This window comes from Peromyscus maniculatus, chromosome 18 (assembly GCF_049852395.1).
Source record: "Peromyscus maniculatus bairdii isolate BWxNUB_F1_BW_parent chromosome 18, HU_Pman_BW_mat_3.1, whole genome shotgun sequence".
Lineage (NCBI taxonomy): Eukaryota > Metazoa > Chordata > Mammalia > Rodentia > Cricetidae > Peromyscus > Peromyscus maniculatus.
The window spans coordinates 42046109-42062144 of NC_134869.1; the positions used below are offsets into that span (position 1 = coordinate 42046109).

The 16036-nt window shown below is 56.6% G+C and overlaps 3 protein-coding genes and 1 non-coding gene across 13 annotated transcripts in view; 2 read left to right on the forward strand and 2 right to left on the reverse strand.

Annotated features, from left to right (window-relative positions):
- Positions 1–1836: 1836 nt before the first annotated feature.
- Positions 1837–6638, forward strand: Myl6b (myosin light chain 6B). Of its 2 annotated transcripts, none has more exons than XM_006987332.4 (7): positions 1837–2133; positions 3514–3730; positions 4304–4331; positions 4574–4717; positions 5671–5844; positions 6235–6312; positions 6418–6638. In XM_006987332.4, exons 2-7 carry the CDS (start codon positions 3560–3562, stop codon positions 6444–6446), a joined length of 624 nt encoding a protein of 207 aa, XP_006987394.2. In that variant the 5' UTR covers positions 1837–2133; positions 3514–3559; the 3' UTR covers positions 6447–6638. The 2 variants fall into 2 exon arrangements, with proteins under 2 accessions (XP_006987394.2, XP_076410097.1); XM_076553982.1 differs by lacking the exon at positions 1837–2133 and adding an exon at positions 2313–2429.
- Positions 4801–4905, reverse strand: LOC121823852 (U6 spliceosomal RNA). Its single transcript, XR_006065494.2, has one exon. It is a non-coding gene; the product is annotated as a U6 spliceosomal RNA (small nuclear RNA).
- Positions 6639–6841: 203 nt separating the features above from the next.
- Myl6 (myosin light chain 6) lies at positions 6842–9926 on the forward strand. 2 transcript variants are annotated; one of them, XM_076553983.1, is made up of 7 exons: positions 6842–6983; positions 7243–7270; positions 8087–8230; positions 8412–8585; positions 8676–8753; positions 9047–9091; positions 9749–9926. In XM_076553983.1, exons 1-6 carry the CDS (start codon positions 6981–6983, stop codon positions 9073–9075), a joined length of 456 nt encoding a protein of 151 aa, XP_076410098.1. In that variant the 5' UTR covers positions 6842–6980; the 3' UTR covers positions 9076–9091; positions 9749–9926. The 2 variants fall into 2 exon arrangements, with proteins under 2 accessions (XP_076410098.1, XP_042119467.1); XM_042263533.2 differs by lacking the exon at positions 9047–9091.
- Positions 9927–10611: 685 nt separating this feature from the next.
- Positions 10612–16036, reverse strand: part of Smarcc2 (SWI/SNF related BAF chromatin remodeling complex subunit C2) — a 31080-nt gene continuing 25655 nt past the window's right edge. For 4 of the 8 annotated variants that reach the window (XM_076553981.1, XM_076553980.1, XM_076553979.1 and 1 more), the window contains 6 exons: positions 15664–15799; positions 15421–15587; positions 14995–15129; positions 13177–13576; positions 12807–12890; positions 10612–11914 (listed from right to left, as the gene is read on the reverse strand). In XM_076553981.1, the coding sequence (XP_076410096.1) occupies positions 11838–11914; positions 12807–12890; positions 13177–13576; positions 14995–15129; positions 15421–15587; positions 15664–15799 (999 nt within the window). In that variant the 3' untranslated portion in view covers positions 10612–11837. Of the gene's footprint in view, positions 11915–12461; positions 12891–13176; positions 13577–14994; positions 15130–15420; positions 15588–15663; positions 15800–16036 lie in introns of all 8 variants that reach the window. The other 4 variants (XM_076553977.1, XM_076553976.1, XM_076553975.1 and 1 more) reach the window with 1 other exon arrangement.

Consider the following 16036-nt stretch of genomic DNA (forward strand, 5'->3'; position numbering starts at 1 on the left):
GGTGAGGCTCTGGGGTCTATTCCTAACGCTTGAAAAAAACCAACCTCAGTACAAGTTATGAGCTAACAAGCCGTCTACAATGTGGCCTTTTCTAAATTGTCTTGTAACTATTTATGATTAATGTATTCCTTCTCCCTCTTCATCTTTTCACACCTCTTTTTTTTTTTTTTTTTTTTTGGTTTTTCGAGACAGGGTTTCTCTGTGTAGCTTTGCGCCTTTCCTGGGACTCACTTGGTAGACCAGGCTGGCCTCGAACTCACTGAGATCCGCCTGGCTCTGCCTCCCGAGTGCTGGGATTAAAGGTGTGCGCCACTGCCGCTGGGCCTTTTCACACCTCTTAATCCTCCAAAAATGTCAAACAAGGGGATGTTGGACGTGGGGGCACAGCTCAGGCCTTTCGGCACCCAGAGGCAGAGGCAGGAGGTTCAGGAGTTCAGGCAAGACTGGGTGATGTCAGACCGTCTCAAAACACACACACTAAAGTGAAACAGAAATCCTAACCCTGGGAAGTAAAGCTTCCTTGACGTGTTTGCAGCACTTACACTCCATTCTGTCTTACACATGTGAACAGGGGAAATGTCTCCACAGTGAAGAGCACCGCACACCCACACAGTGGTGTCCAACTTTCCATAACTCCGGTTCCAAGGGATCCAATGCGGTCGGTGCCCTCCCCAGGCACCAGGCTTGCACATGGTGCACACACACACACACACACACACACACACACACACACACGGAGGCAAAACACTCACTCGTAAAAATAAAATCTTGGGCACATGGTGACACAGGCCTTTAATCTCAGCACTTGAGAGTGTACACAGTGAGTCCCAGGACAGTCAGGGCTATGTAGAGAGACCCTGCCTCAATAAATAAATAGAGAAACAAACCTTAAAAATGTTAACATGTCTAATTATGGGAGGGCCAAATGAGAGTACAGGCTGGTCGAGCCCAAACTCTTTTATCACCTCCACGGAAAGTGACCCCGGAGAGGTCACTCACTCCCCAGTCTCAGGAGCAGAGCCTAGGAATACTGTTTCCTATATCACGTTAATTTGTTTTTTCCTTTCTCTTTTCTGGGACTGTATCCCGGGTAGCCCAGGCTGGCTTGAACTCTGGACGTAAGGTCAACGACACCTGATTCTTCCTGCCTCCACCTCTCTGAGTGCCGGGACCCAGAGCTTTGAGCTTGGTAAGCAAACACTCTTACCAACTGAGCTACGTCCCCAGCACCCCTGTCCCCAGCACCCCTACAGACCTTACTTTTCGGAGCTTTCTCCAGCCCGGGAAAGTGCGTTTCTGGCCACCAAGTTGGCTCGCGCCTCCTTCTCCCTACGTCGCCGCTGGGAGCTTTCTACCCTGAGCTATTTCTGGTCCACTCGCTTTCACAAGCTCTCGTACGGGGCACCCGGCCAGAGTATTTACTCATCTGGCCCGGGACGGTGGTCCGGTGCCCGCTCTGCACCCAGAGCTCCGGTGAACGCCCGGGAGGGAGGGCGAGCGCTCGGGCTGGGCACTGGGGTCTGGAAGGGAAGGGCTGCAGGGCCCGGCGCTGCATTTCGAGGGCATCTCTGAGCACCCGGGGGAGACCGCGGTGCACCGGCCTCCCCGGAAGCCTGCACGCCTTAGAGTCCGGGGCAGATGGCCACCAGGCTCAACTGCAAACCTAAACACCTTAACGTCAGGGACCGGCTTCCTGAGACCAAACGTAAACATGAAAAGGGAAAAAAAGAAAACTCAGAACTTTGCAAGTTACTGCTTCCAGCCACAGCACCCCGCCCGCGGGCTCGGCACCCCGCAGCTAAGCAGGGAGGAAGGGCAAGCAATGCAGTGCAGCGCGGTGCAGCCGCCGCCCCGCCCCGCCCCGCGGGCCCGCAGCCCTGGACCCAGGGGCGGGGACGCCTCAAGCTCTCCCGGTTCCGGAACCCGCGCACCACGGCGGAGCCTGAGTCACCAACCGCCACCGCAGGCCGGAAGTGACCGCCACCTCCCACCGCTGGAGAAAAGGTTTCCGGAGAGCCAGGGAGCGCGCAGGGACTACGACTCCCGGCATGCTCCGCCGTTAACCCTTCAGGGCCCGGAGCAGCCCTGCGTTTCGCCCCCCCCCTCCCCCGCCCCTTCCTCGCATCCGGCAAGGTGAGTTTTGCAGGGTTGGGTGGGCCATTTCCCTCTTGAGGTTTAGGAGTGCGAATAAGAGAAACAGGTGTGTTGTCTGCAGAAGGATTTCTTATTTTCCAAAAAAATGGGGCAATTTGCAGTGAAAAGATTCTGACGCCCTTTGAGACACACGATCACTCCCAGATCCCCAGGGCCTAACTGGAATGACCAGTCTCTCAGAATGCTACCTAAATCTTCTTTCTCGGAGAATAGAGGGGCCAGGACCTCCTTCTAGCTCCCAAACACCTCTTCTCTTTGCCACAGCTTCCAGCAAGGTTTGTGAATCAAAGCTGGGCTCTGTTTTTTATTATGCTCCTAATTGGGGTGTGGGAATACCCATGAAACCCGTAGGAGATCCTGTAACCTTTCGGATCAGAGCATCTAGGCTCGGGTTTGTCTCCCATAGCCCTCCCTTCCTCTGTGTGCGTGTGTGTCTGTGTGTGTGGGTTCCCTCCAAGCTCATTAGGCATCCTAGCCTTTTGTCTGATTTGATTAACAACAGTACCTTGTGGGAAAAAACGTTCTTTCTCTGGAAGTATGTGTGGCAGATGTTAAACCTAAACCTTGTCTACACCTGCACCCCTAAATCAGCACTAGGTGCAGAAGTCATGTTCTGGTTGCTGTGCATAGTTCCAGGTTGGGGGTAGGTGAGGGCCCAGGGTCTACGTGTTCTAATGATCATTAACTATGGGAATGGGCAGAAGAGAGGGGAAAGACCTCACCACCTTTTTTGTTGTTGTTTTTCGAGACATCATTTCTCTGTATAGCAGCCCTGGCTGTCCTGGAACTCACTCTAGACCAGGCTGGCCTCGAACTCACAGAGATCCGCCTGCCTCTGTTTTCCCGAGTGCTGGGGTTAAAGGCGTACGCCACCACCGCCCGGCCACCACCCTTTACTGTTTCCAGAACTTATTTAAAAATTTCCCACTTCCCACTAGGCTCCTATACTGGCCAGTCCCCCCCCCCCCCATCGCCAAATCCTTCCATTGCCTGGGCCCTCTACAGTCTAAAGCTAATGCCGGTTTTTCGTTTGTCCAGCCCCCCCCCCCCCCCCCCCCCCGCCCCCACGCTCCTATCTCAGTATCACTGGCAAGCATCCTATTCTTACCCGGGAGGTTGAGAAGTCTCCTGTTTCTTCCCCCTACCCTTAAAGGAAACAATATTCTGGCCAGCTTTGGGGGAGGAGCAGTAGAGGGAGGAAAACTTTGGGGCAGGAGTCCTGGACTACAGGAGGCCAGGGGAGTGGAGGCAGACAGGCACAACTCTCCTGTCCCTCACCCTTGCCACCGCCAGCTGGCTCCCTGCCCCTGCCCCTGCCCCCGCCCCTTGACATCCCAGACTCCCTGCCTATTTAAACAGAGATGGGTGCCCCCATCCGCACACTGTCCTTTGGCCACCTGACATCATGCCTCCCAAGAAAGATGTTCCTGTGAAGAAACCAGCAGGGCCCTCCATCTCCAAGCCTGCTGCCAAGCCTACAGCAGGGACCCCTCCAGCCAAGACCAAGCCTGAGCCATCTGCCCCCCAGACCCCGGCCAAAACCCAGGAGCCCCCGGTTGACCTCTCCAAAGTGGTGGTGAGTGCCAGCAAAGTGGGAATTTGGAAGGGGTGGCTCACGGATGCTATACAGTCTGGGGGACTAGGGAATATGTGTGTGGGGGGGGGTGGTGGTGGTGGTAGGGAATGAATGAACAATATAATGAGATTGGGGGATCCTAGGCCAGGCCAGTTTCAAGGTGAAGGGAGAGAGCTGCTATCTGCCCCTGGCTAGCTGTTTAACTCAAAAGGCCACATCTCTGAACTTCAGGGGGGACCGAAGAGGACGGCTTGTTAGACAATCACAGCTGGGGGCAGGGTAAATTTAGCCTTTGTTCAGCCCCCAATTATGTGAGGGATGCAGGACTCAGGGCAGTGGAGGGAGGGGAACAGGTGGTGTGGGATTAACCCTGTTCCCAGGAAACCCTCCCCCCTATAATTCCTCTTGGGATTCTCCCAAGGCCCAGAGCAGGGAATGGACTGAAGTGGCGGGGCTCCCAGCCTCACCCCTCTGGGCCCCTCCCCACAAGTGGCTGCCAGCGGGCTGGGAGAGCGAGAGAGGGATGGAAAAGGCCCTGTCAGCTCTCCTCACTTGCTCTTTTTCCCCCTACAGATCGAGTTTAACAAGGACCAGCTGGAGGGTGAGGAGAAGCCGTTTCCTAAGCCCCATTGTCCTATCCCAAACCCTGGTCAGATTCTCTGTTCTCTTAACTACAGTCCTGACCTTGAACCCTCCCACACGTCCAGTCTTCCTCCCTGGTTTGGTCCAGCTGTAGCACACAGTGCTCTGCCCAGCCCTAGCACGTAATTTCCGAAGGAAACTTCCCTCATGTCTGGAGGCGATGGGGGCCCTGGTCAACATTGCCTTCTCCTTACATCTCAGAGTTCAGAGAGGCCTTTGAGCTGTTCGACCGAACAGGTGACGGCAAGATCCTGTACAGCCAGTGTGGGGACCTGATGAGGGCCCTGGGCCAGAACCCTACCAACGCCGAGGTGCTCAAGGTCCTGGGGAACCCTAAGGGTGATGGTGAGAGGAACCTTGGAATACGTGGGCTTTCTTTCCGTTTTCTTTTCTTGGTGTTGGAGACTGAATACAGGGTTCTGCCCTGGGACACTGAGCTCCCCTTCTTTTTTAATATGTGTCAGCCCTGTGCTGGGGCCAGGCTAATCTCAGGATCGTTCCGATTTTAGTATATGCGCTGCCAAAGTGAGCGCAACTGACCTCCATTTCTGACTTTCCCCATCCCCCCACCCCCATCCCCAAGACAGGGTCTCAGTATCCTAGCCAAGAATAACTTTAAATTCTGGTCTTCTGCCTCCCAGAGTGCTGGGATCACTCCAATATGTGAGGGGCTGGAGTTGAACCCAGCGCCTCGTACGTGGTGGACAAGCCCTTCACCACTGAGCGGCAGGCCTGCTCTTACTCTGAGGCAGGTTCTCACTGAGTCACTCAGGGTGGCCTTGACACCACTCTGGCATCTGCTGCCCTCGAACCTGCAGCTCTAACCCAGCAGCACTAACAGCCCTGGCTGTCCTGGGACTCACTACACAGACCATGCTGGCCTCAAACTCACAGAGGTCTGCCTCCGTCTGCCTCCGAGTGCTGGGACTGAAGGTGTGAGCCACCACGCATGGATTAGCAGTTTTCTCTTTCTATCTTGAGTGTGTCCTACACTCTACTACGTCCCCAGTGCTTCCTTTTTTATTTTTCTGTCCAGATAAAAGTCTCACTAAATTGTTCTGGCTGGCCTTGAATGTGCCTGGCCGCTCTGCCTCCCAACACTGTCAGTTTCCCATGACAGAACGTTGGTAAAGGTGACCAAGGATGCTGGGCTGGATCTCAGGGCTTCAAAAGCCTTTGAACACAGCAGGAAAACATCCTGAATGCTTAAGGGGATGACAGTCACTGTGGGAGGGATGGATGCTACTAGATCCTACACCTCAATGACCTCTCTCTCAACTCTAATCTCCAATTTCCAGAGCTGAAGTCCCGACGCGTGGACTTCGAGACGTTCCTGCCCATGCTCCAAGCAGTGGCCAAGAACCGGGACCAAGGCACCTACGAGGACTACCTGGAGGGGCTTCGCGTTTTTGACAAAGAGGGCAACGGCAAAGTCATGGGGGCGGAGCTCAGACATGTTCTTACCACTCTGGGTGAGGCCGGGACCAGAACTGTGGGATGGAGAAGGGGGTGTGGGCCAGGAGGAGCCGGGTAAAGCCTGGAATGGGCTTAGAGAGTCCTGAGGGCGCTGGGAAGAGCTGTGGAGGCAGAATCTGAGGGGCGCGCTCATCCAGAGGCTGAAGTGTCCAGCACTGGGCAGAGCGGAGGGAGTGAGGTGTGAGCCTCATGTCCCCCGCTGCGAGCCGGACTCGTGCGTGCGGGGTCCCGTGCACGTCAACCCCTGCAGCTGGCTTCCTGTCGGTCAGAGCGTTCACCAGTTCCAAGGCGCCGCGGACGTGGGCCACATGGAAAGGAAAGGGCAGGGAGGGGCGGAGTGGCTGGGCCGGGGAGGCGGGGGGGCTCTAACTGTGCTTGGGGTCCAGGAGAGAAGATGACCGAGGAGGAAGTGGAGACTGTCCTGGCTGGCCACGAGGACAGCAACGGCTGCATCAACTACGAGGGTGAGGGGGCAGGGGCAGGGGCAGACCGGGGCCCGGGGAGTCCTTGGTGTGGCCGGGGGGCCACCCTCGGGTCAGCTTCTGAAGCCCTCACCCCGTCCCGTGCAGCCTTCCTGAAGCACATCCTGAGCCTGTGAGCTCCAGAGCCCTCCGGCTCCTCGGCCCGCCGCACAGAAGCGCAGGCAGCGCGTCCTCCCGTCGTCTGGACAACTTCTCCCCCCCTCCCCCGGGACGCGCAGACCGGACACTTACCACCGCCCGCGCGGCTCGGCGCGCATTCCGGCCACCAGGCGGCGCTCCGAGTTCTGAAATAAAGACATGGTTCCTGCTGTGGTCTCCGACTGTTTTCCTTCTCAGGAAGGGGAAAGGAGGGAAGTGGGTAGTCCTGTCTCCTGCCGGGGCCCAAACGCAGCCCGCTCTCGGTGCAGTTCGGAGCCGGGAGCCTTGCATAAAGTTCCCGGCCGCGGGCCCCGGGGCGTTCGGGGGCCGAGGGCGGGGCCTCCCGCCCCGGCACTGATGCAGTGACGTCACCGGCACGGGCCCAGACCGGCATCCCCATTGGAGGAAGCTGCGGTGACGTCACGCGCCGCGGGCCGTACTAAGGCTGGGGCTGGGTCCGGGAGTCGGAGCCATTACCGCCGGGAAAGGCCCTGCCGAGCCGAGCCGCCGAGATGGTGCGCGCGTGCCCGGGTACCGGGGGGGTCGGGGTGGGGGGCTGGGGGCACGGAGGGAGCCGCGGTCGGGGAGAGAAGCCGGCGGATGTGGGCGAGCGCGTGTCCTGGGAGGCCGGAGGTGGGGATTGGAAGGGCGAGGGCTCTGCCGCGGGAGGGGAGCGAGCCCTCGGCTTGCAGCCGGAGCGGTGCTCCGGCTCGTGAGGCCGGGAGAGCGGCTCGCGGGGTCGGGGCGCTGACCAATCCCTTCTTCTCCGAGCAGTGCGACTTCACCGAGGACCAGACCGCAGGTAGGCGGGCTCGGACCCCCAGCTGAGGCCCCCCCTGACCGTGAGGGCCACCCTCCTCCTGCATCTGTCCTCTGACCCCCGCCTGTCATCTCCCGAGCACTCCCGGGAGAGTGCCCCGTGGATTTCCTTCTCCTCTCCGGATCCTCCATTTTCTTTTCTCACTCTTTCTTCCTCCCTCCCCCCTCCACTCTAGATCTGAGCCCCAAGCTCTGGGTGAGTTTTTGGTGGTGTGGGCATGTGAAACAACTTGTGTGTCGGGTCTCTTCACGCCTGTGTCCTGCATCTTCTAACCTGCCCCTTTGGCCTCTCCTGTGATAACTGTCCCCTCCTTAAGCTTGGGTTGTGTAGAGAGCCGTGACTTGATATTTCGTGAAGATGGGGACTGGGAAGTCTGCTAAGGATGTGATTTAGCGGCCCCCTCCCCAGAAGATAAGATCTCCGTAAGGGGAAGGGTGGGAAGTGGGAGGCTAGAATGACCCTGGAGTCCCTAGCCACTGCTACTTCCTTATATGGACAGGACCCAGCTGGGCGGTGGCAAATTCCTACCGGGCAGTGTAGTAGTGAAGAGCCTAGCCTGCCACAGCCTGAGGGTGTGTGTAAATAAACAGATGGCTACCACCTTGTGCTAAGGGGAAGAAGAGGCCGTGTGTCTTTATGTGGGACATTTGAGTTGGTAGAAACAGATCCCTATGAGCAGCCTTGGGTGTACAGGCGAGGTATCTCGTTTCTCCAGCATGGTTAAAGCTGAACTCGCAGCAGAGGTCTGCAGTGAGGACTGTCTTAATCCCCAGTGCTGTTGTTCCTCTGCATCCTTAGAATTCAAGGAGGCCTTCCAGCTGTTCGACCGAACAGGTGATGGCAAGATCCTGTACAGCCAGTGTGGGGACGTGATGAGGGCCCTGGGCCAGAACCCTACCAACGCCGAGGTGCTCAAGGTCCTGGGGAACCCCAAGAGTGATGGTGAGCCTAAGAACTTAGCATGCCTGCGGGTTTATGGTTGTTCAGCTAAAAGCACCCCTTTATCTTTGTAGGGCCCAAAGAGCCAATCCCGTAGATTTCCCCTCTCGGGCCAGAGTCCTCAGTTCACTTGTGTCCCAACATGTGCTTTCTCACGTCTGACACTTGACCTCCTGCCTGGCAGAGATGAACGTGAAGGTGCTGGACTTCGAGCACTTCCTGCCCATGCTGCAGACGGTGGCCAAGAACAAGGACCAGGGAACCTATGAGGATTATGTGGAAGGCCTCCGTGTGTTCGACAAGGAAGGGAACGGTACCGTCATGGGTGCCGAAATCCGTCACGTCCTTGTCACCCTGGGTAAGGCTCCGTGACCTCGTTCTGGAGCTGCGCCGCCACCCTGACATACCTCACCCGTCACCCAGTTGTACAAACGTTCTCTCCTCTCAGGAGAGAAGATGACGGAGGAGGAGGTGGAGATGCTGGTGGCGGGGCATGAGGACAGCAATGGCTGCATCAACTACGAAGGTGAGGGACGGACTGTGTAGTCTTTGAGGAGGAAGTGGTCTCTCAGGGCACGTTGAGGATAGGACCTCAATGTTTTATTCCTAGACCTGGCTCCAAAAGGGAGCCAGGAGCCGGGGGCCAGGCCCAGTCCAGCCTGGGAGGGGGCTGTGGGGGTTGACATTACGGAAGGGGTGGAGGGTCACGGGTGGGTCAGGAAGGGGAAGTAAACAGAATGTCTGCCCCCCACTGCCTGACCCCGCCACCCCCCATGTCTGTGTCTTGTCTTCACCATTAATGTCTCTTCCTTCCTGCAGCATTTGTGAGGCACATCCTGTCGGGGTGACGGGCCCGTGGGGCGGGTACGGCTCCTCCCAGCCTCTCTAGTGTCCCCCTGGTGTCTCTCTTCTCTAGCCCCTGCCCATAGTCCACTACCAGCTGACTTCCTCCTGGCATGATTCTGCATGGAGCTGGCTCGGGAGGGGAGGGAGGCAGCTTGGGGGTGTGGTACTCCTTCCTTCTCTCCGGCCTGAGGTTTGACTTACAGGGTCTTGGTGCTGGTGTCTAGAAACCTCACCAGCTTGCAGACAAGGCTTGCCTTATGGTGGATCTTTGGCCCCGGAGCATGGAGAGTTGGCAAAGGGGGCTGGGCTGCCTGCCCTGTTCTGCTGCTCTAACAGACAGTTCTTTCTCCATCCCTCTGCTGGGCAGCTTGGAGTACCCTAACCCAGAGCTGCCCTTCCCTCCCGCCAGTGCTGACAGTAGCTGTGGGAGTAGAACTCCGCTGCCTCTGCTGTGTCCTTGCTCCTCGGCGTGGGGTGGGGAGGGGGCTAGCAGCTGGTGGGAGGGGAGCCAGGGACAGAGAGCTGGCCACTCAAGGGGGCCCTTCTGCAAAGTGACCCCAGGGTCGGTGGCTGTGGGCATGTTCCTCGAGCCACCTCCATGGTCTGGCAGTCTCTGGCCCGTGGCGCGCCCCTCCCCAGCCCTTCCCTGGCTTACTCCACCTCTCCTCTCCACAGAGCTTGTCCGGATGGTGCTGAATGGCTGAGGGTGGTTGCAGATCCTGAGCCTGTGCCTTGCCCAGTGAGAGTTCTCTGCGGCCCCTCCCAGGCTTCCCCCATCACGGCACCTTGCCTGCCCATCTGGTCTCTTCTGGATGTTTGCCTTCACAAAATAAAGTTCTCTCTCCTGGCCCTAGTTTGGTTCTGTTTCCTTTCCTGAGCAGGGGGAGGGAGGAAGAGGTGAGGAGGTTCTGTATCTGTCCTGAGACAAAGCTCAAAGTGGAGGGTTAGGGAAAGCGGAGTGGGCCTGAAGTAATGACCGCGGCCTCGTTAGCGAAAGGCTCCCCTTTGGGGAATGAAGGAAGTCAAATCCCTAGAGGATCAGAGCTAGCTGTGTATGTGTGTGGGGGGTATCCTTTTGTTCTGTTCTGTGTCAAGTTAAATTTCTTAGCCTCTTAGGGCTTCTCTGAGACGGGGCCCCCCCTCTCAGTACCGAACACTTTGTGGGAAAGCCTGTCAGTGTTGACTGGAACTAAAATGCCAGGACATATTAGTACATCTGCAGGGCTGGGGCCAACACGAGCAGCAGGTGAGGGCTGCCTCCCCCTAATAAGGGAAGGAATGTAGCCGCTGTCTGGAAGGGTTTAGAGCCGTGCAGTGGGGATGTGCTGTCAGGGGCGATTTTCAGAGTAGGGGAGACTTGCTGTTTGCTGCTGCAGTGAGTCCTAATTGCTGGGTTGCCTTCGGGCTGAGAATGACACCATGGGCCTGTGACAAATGTCCACATTTATCCAGGAAGGGACTCCAGGAAGGCTGCCCCCAGCCCAGGCCGCCCCCTGCCTAGCAGCCACAGGTAAGAGAACACAGAGGCATCCACAAGATGGAACTGAAAGCAAATTAATTTATAAAAAAAGGAAGAAAAAAAAAAAAGGAAAGGAAAGAAAAGAACAAAGAAAAGAAACTTTTACAGAAAACTCTGAACAGAAGAAAGGTGCCAAGATGCGGAGGAAAGATCCCTGGGCCAGGAGGACAAGCGGGTATGGAGCCTGGAGTCCTGCTGCGTCCAGGGGGGGTGAGGAGGAACTGGAGTGGGGAGCACTATGGGGGCAGAGCCAGGCTGCGCTGCACCCCGGCCTTGTCCTCACGTGGGGAGGGAACCCCTAGCTACCAGTGAGGTTCTGTCGGGCTTGGTGGGAAGGGCAGAAGTCAGCGGTGTCCTGCCGTCAAAAGTAGGTCCTAAGTGCTTTTCCAACCGTCAGGGTTTGCAAACTCCCCATCTTGGAGCTCCCTGGTCCTCCCTGGCCTTCCCAGCACTCACAGACACAACCAGGGAAGCGGGAAGAACAGCCCCAACTGTGGCCCTTGCTTCCCCTAACACCTACCACGGAATCCCCCCAAGATACACTTCCCCACCAAACACACATAGGCTGACATCAACTAAAGCAGGTGACTTTTAAAAACAAACACAACGCTGACATCCAGAGGGGAAGGTCATTGGCTGAGCTGGGCTGGCCTGGAACAGCGGCAATGACAAGCGGCAGGAGGGATTAGCGTGAATAAACTGGACCGGGTGAGGGGAGCTGACTCGGTACTACCAAGGGGCTCAGGGAGGCGGGCTTGGTACCCTATTCCACCCCCACAGCTCACCCTCAAACCTGAACTCCTCCTAAGACCTGCCCTTCCCCCTCAGAGTTATCTTTTGTGGGCTCCAATGTGTCTTTTTAAAACCTCCCTTTTAAAGGGCTCCGTTTCCATGTTATCCACTTGTTATCAAAATTGCAGTGAGTCTGAAGGGGGTAAAAACCCTCGGAAGTGGTTAGTAGAACCTCTAGAAACATCTTTCCCTACCCCTCCCTCTGAGGCACCGTCTGCATCCTATTCTCTCTCCCAGGCATTAGAAACATCTTTTAGTCAGAAGTCCGTGGTTAAGAACTGGATCTAAAACTGCACACCTCTGCTGGTCATGGTGGGGACGGTGAGGGGCAGGAGCTTTCCTTACGTAGTGACGAACTCTCCAGGCTGAGGGAGGGTCCCGCAGTGGGGAAGGGCTGTTCCTGGAACTGTGATCTCCATGGGGAGTGAGGGGGAGAGATGGCTGGCTGGCTCCTCACTGTGGAGGTGGCACAGGGGTGACTGTGCCTGGGCTCGGAGCTGTGGGGTCTGGAGGCAGGGGGGTGCCTGGGTCTGTGGAGAAAAGGAAGGTAAATGAGCTGGAGCAAGCAGAGAGATGGATCCAGCCCCAGGCTCCACACACAAACAGAACTGGGCATGGCATGCAGTGGGTGGGTAGATGAATGAGGTACCCACTCTGTTTAACTTCTTTTCCCCCCAATACCCTTTTCACCTGGCGCTGGGAAAATCTTACATCCCAAACCATCCTCCTGCCCCCAAGGACTCTAAATGGGGGCATCTGAATGTGATGGGAACAAGCAAAGGAACGCCATCGTCATGCAAATGGGTAGCTAGTTTCCAGGTTCACAACTGAGGTCCTCTGTGCCACCGGACTCCTCCAGGACCCACCAGTGAAAGGCCCCAACGTCATCCCAGAGGTGGCAGCTGCCAAATGGGGAAATGGAGGACAGCCAGAGAGGCCCTTCCTCCTGGGTCTAGTTTTGCCGGAGTGCTGGAAACCGTTGTGGAGCTCTGGCGTCTTAACCCTTCCCCCTCTCGCCCGCCCTCGCACCCTGGGGCACCCTCTCCCTCACCCTTTCCCCTCCTGGCCCCTTCTCACCTGGCAGTGGGCTGGCACTGGGCAGGAGGTTGCCCTGAACAGCCGCCACAATGGCAGGGCTCTGGGCTGCGGCGGATCCGAGCCCCGGCCCGAGAGGCAAGGAAGATGGCATGGTGGTGGTCGCCGGCAGGTTAGGATGTAGAGGGTTCGCCATGGACACAGGCAGGTTAGGTGGGGGGGTCGTGCCCGGGCCAAACGGGAGGTGGTGGTGATGCCCATGCAGGTTAGGAGGAGGGGGGAGGTTAATACTAATGGAGTCAGCTAGACTACCAAATGGGATGATGGATGGAGCAGCAGGAGGAGGAGGAGGCGGCATGCCAAAAGGCAAACCCAAAGGAGCATTACCCGCCACGCCTGGGTGCCCGCTGCCTGGCACTGCCCCTGGCATCATTGAGGGAGGAGTTTGTTGGTTGGGGAACGGTGAGGGGCCTAGGAATAAAGAGAACGAAGAGGTGGGAAGAGTAAAATCTTATACGCCAGCTCAAGCTTCACTAACCACTAGCTGGCCACACCCTCCCTTTCCTGGCACTGGAATACGTGGCAAATTCTTGGAATAAAACTCCAGATATCCCTGCTGGTTTGGGGACATAATATAGTGGGGCCATGTGTAGGAACTGCAACCAACTCTCGTCTCCAGGCCCATCAGGTATTCCCTTCACAGGAACCACATCTGCCTGGCTCCCTACAGCCACCAACACTCAGAACCCATACTCACCATGGGGTCCAGGGGGGGGTACCCCTGGTGGGACTGCCCCAGGCTGGGGGGCTCCAGCTGCTTGTGGCTGCTGTGGCCCTGCCGTTGACCCTGCTTGCCCGATCTGTTCAGAAGGGCCCAAGCTTCCCGGAGGGGCCCCTCCGCCAGCAGGGGCAGGGGCCACCGCTGCTGAAGCCACAGCTAGACCATGGGCTGGGGGTGGCCCAGCGGCCCCGGCTGGGGGTATGGGCTGGGAGCCTGGGGGCAGGGTGGGCGGTGGCGGCGGCTGCTGCTGCTGCTGTTGCTGCTGCTGGTGCATCTGCTGGAAGTGCTGCTGCCTGGCCCTCATCTCCGCGTACTTCAGCTGCTCCATGTGGAAGGCCTGCCGGTCGGCCAGGAGCTGCTGCCTCTGGTACTCCAGCTGCCGATGCCGATGGAACACTGTTACCAGGCTCCAGGAGATCCCTGGGCAAGTGCCTTGCCCCCCACTTTTTCTTTTGGAAATACCTGATCTCTCAAGCACCTCACTCTTCCCAGATTCTAAGACCGCCACGGCTCCCACTATCCGTATGGTCCCCCGCTGCACTGGAGTGCGTCTGGTGTGGTTCCGGCTCATTTCAACCCCAAACTCTGAACTTGTGATTACTATGTTCTGAAAATGCTGCCGGTTCCTACCAACTCAAGTTCTCTTCCTTCAAAATCAGCTAAAAACTTACTGTTCTTAGGGAGCCATCCCAGATGGATTGAATGGCCTCTGAATTTTGATTTTATTCTGAATCTCTCAGCACTTATTTTTATTTTTATTTATTTGTTTATTTATTTATTCCCGACAGGGTTATCTATCTATCTATCTATCTATCTATCTATCTATCTATCTATCTATCTATCTACCTATCTATTCATTCATCTATCTATTCATTCATTCATTCCCAAGACAGGGTTTCTCTGTGTAGCTTTAGAACCTGTCCTGGAACTCACTCTGTAGACCAGGCTGGCCTGGAACTCAGAGATCTGCCTGCGCCCTTTAGTGCTAGGACTAAAGGTGTGTGCCACCACACCAGCTAAAAAATTTTAAAGCTTTTTTTAATGATATGCATGTACACGTGTCTGTGGGGGGGTATATATGCATGTGAGTGTGGTGTCCATGAAAGGCCCCTTAGGGGCTGACGTGGGTCTTTTGGAAGATTAGTCTGTTCCCAAATGCTACACCACTCTATCCCCTAGAAAAATCTCTTAATATGAATTTTCTGGGTAGTTTAAGCATTGTTAACTGTTTCTGATATCTTTTTTTTTTTTAATATCTCCTATTGCGTACTTAATGTTTCTGAGAGCAGAGTCCTCATCTTCTACTTCTTTTCTTTTTTCTTTTTTTTTTTTTTTTTGGTTTTTCGAGACAGGGTTTCTCTGTGTAGCTTTGCGCCTTTCCTGGATCTCACTCAGTAGACCAGGCTGGCCTCAAACTCACAGAGATCTGCCTGGCTCTGCCTCCCGAGTGCTGGGATTAAAGGCGTGCGCCACCACCGCCCGGCTTTCTATTTCTTTTTAAGCCCTCAAGGAAACTGAATCCATACTTGTCTGTCCTTTCCATTCCCCAAATTGACTTCCCTGGTCTCTTGTCATCTCTTAAATCCATCCAGTCGCTCGGCTTTATGAGACGCTAGTAAGAGGCAAGCTTTGCTGCGAGACCGCGAGACGCAGCGGCCGGAGGCCTCATCAGCGGCCCACCCGTGGGTCTCAGCTGCGAGGCTCCCCGCCCTTCTCCCCTGGCCTGTGATGTCCTGTCAGCCTCAGGACCCCCAAGCCCAGGCGTCTGCTGGCCCCTGATTGGACACTACTCACTGCTTCTCGCTCCCGGTCCATTATCGTTTCCAGCTCCTCAAAATGGCGGAGTTTGATCTCTAGTTTCTTCATCTGGGTCTCCACCAACAGGGCCACCAAAGACTTGATCTTCCTCTCCTCAACAGCAGCCAAATGCTAGGCAAGGAGCGTGACAGGGTCAGCCAGGGGGTCAGCTGCAGATATTGGGGAAAGAGGGAAGGGCGGGGGCTGGCAGCCCTAAGAAGGAAGAGCTGGGGTCGCAACTCAGAACAGTGTAACTTATAAAGACAAGCCAAAGAAATCCAAGGGCTGGAAAGAGCCAGTGATGAGACTGAGATGACTACCTCAGTCGGGATAAAGAAGGAAGGAACAGCCAACGCTTTTCAGGAGCGGGGCAGGAAGGGCGTCAGAGGGGTGGGCAGCCTCTGCCCCGCGGGCCGCCCTTACCTTGGCCTTGACTGCGGCAGCGGCCAGGGCAGCGGCAGCGGCGGTGGAGAGGTTGCCCTCACCGATGTCTCGCTCCACCTTTGTCTTCCTCTCGCCCTCGGACTCGCCCACTTCCTTCAGCCCTTCCTCCTGCCCTTCTTTCGGCTCCTTCTCTTTCTCAGGATCACCTGTGCCGGGACAAGGTTGGATTAGCCTGTAGCTGCACATCTTGTCCCCGTGTGCACCGCCATCTGGACGGCTCACCTATGGGGTCCCCGTCACTCTTCTCGGACTCCTTCTCGCTGTCCCCTTCCTTCCCTTTCTCTTCATCCTTCTTGGGAGCCTCACTGGCTTCCTCCTTCGCTTCCTCCTCGGCAGCTCCCGCTCCTTCCCGTGGTTCCTGCAGGTTCCAGAAGAAAGGGAGACATCAGGGGGTGCAGTCCTCACAGGGACCCCCGGGCTGGAGACTGACTCGACCTCCTTCTTTGTGTGTGCATGTGTAGTGTGTGGTGCCTGCCCATGGATGGGTGTGTAAGCCTATGTGTGTACATGCCAAGGCCAGAGCAGGACACTGGGTATCTTATTACCTCAAGACGGGTCCACCCTCCAATGGGGTCCCACGGAGGGGTGACAGGCA

Coding starts and splice junctions, on each gene's coding strand:
- Myl6b (XM_006987332.4), top strand. CDS start 3,560: ATGCCTCCCAAGAAAGATGTTCCTGTGAAGAAACCAGCAGGGCCCTCC. Junction 4,332..4,573: donor TAACAAGGACCAGCTGGAGG/GTGAGGAGAAGC, acceptor CTTACATCTCAG/AGTTCAGAGAGGCCTTTGAG. Junction 5,845..6,234: donor ACATGTTCTTACCACTCTGG/GTGAGGCCGGGA, acceptor CTTGGGGTCCAG/GAGAGAAGATGACCGAGGAG.
- Myl6 (XM_076553983.1), top strand. Junction 7,271..8,086: donor CACCGAGGACCAGACCGCAG/GTAGGCGGGCTC, acceptor CTGCATCCTTAG/AATTCAAGGAGGCCTTCCAG. Junction 8,586..8,675: donor TCACGTCCTTGTCACCCTGG/GTAAGGCTCCGT, acceptor CTCTCCTCTCAG/GAGAGAAGATGACGGAGGAG.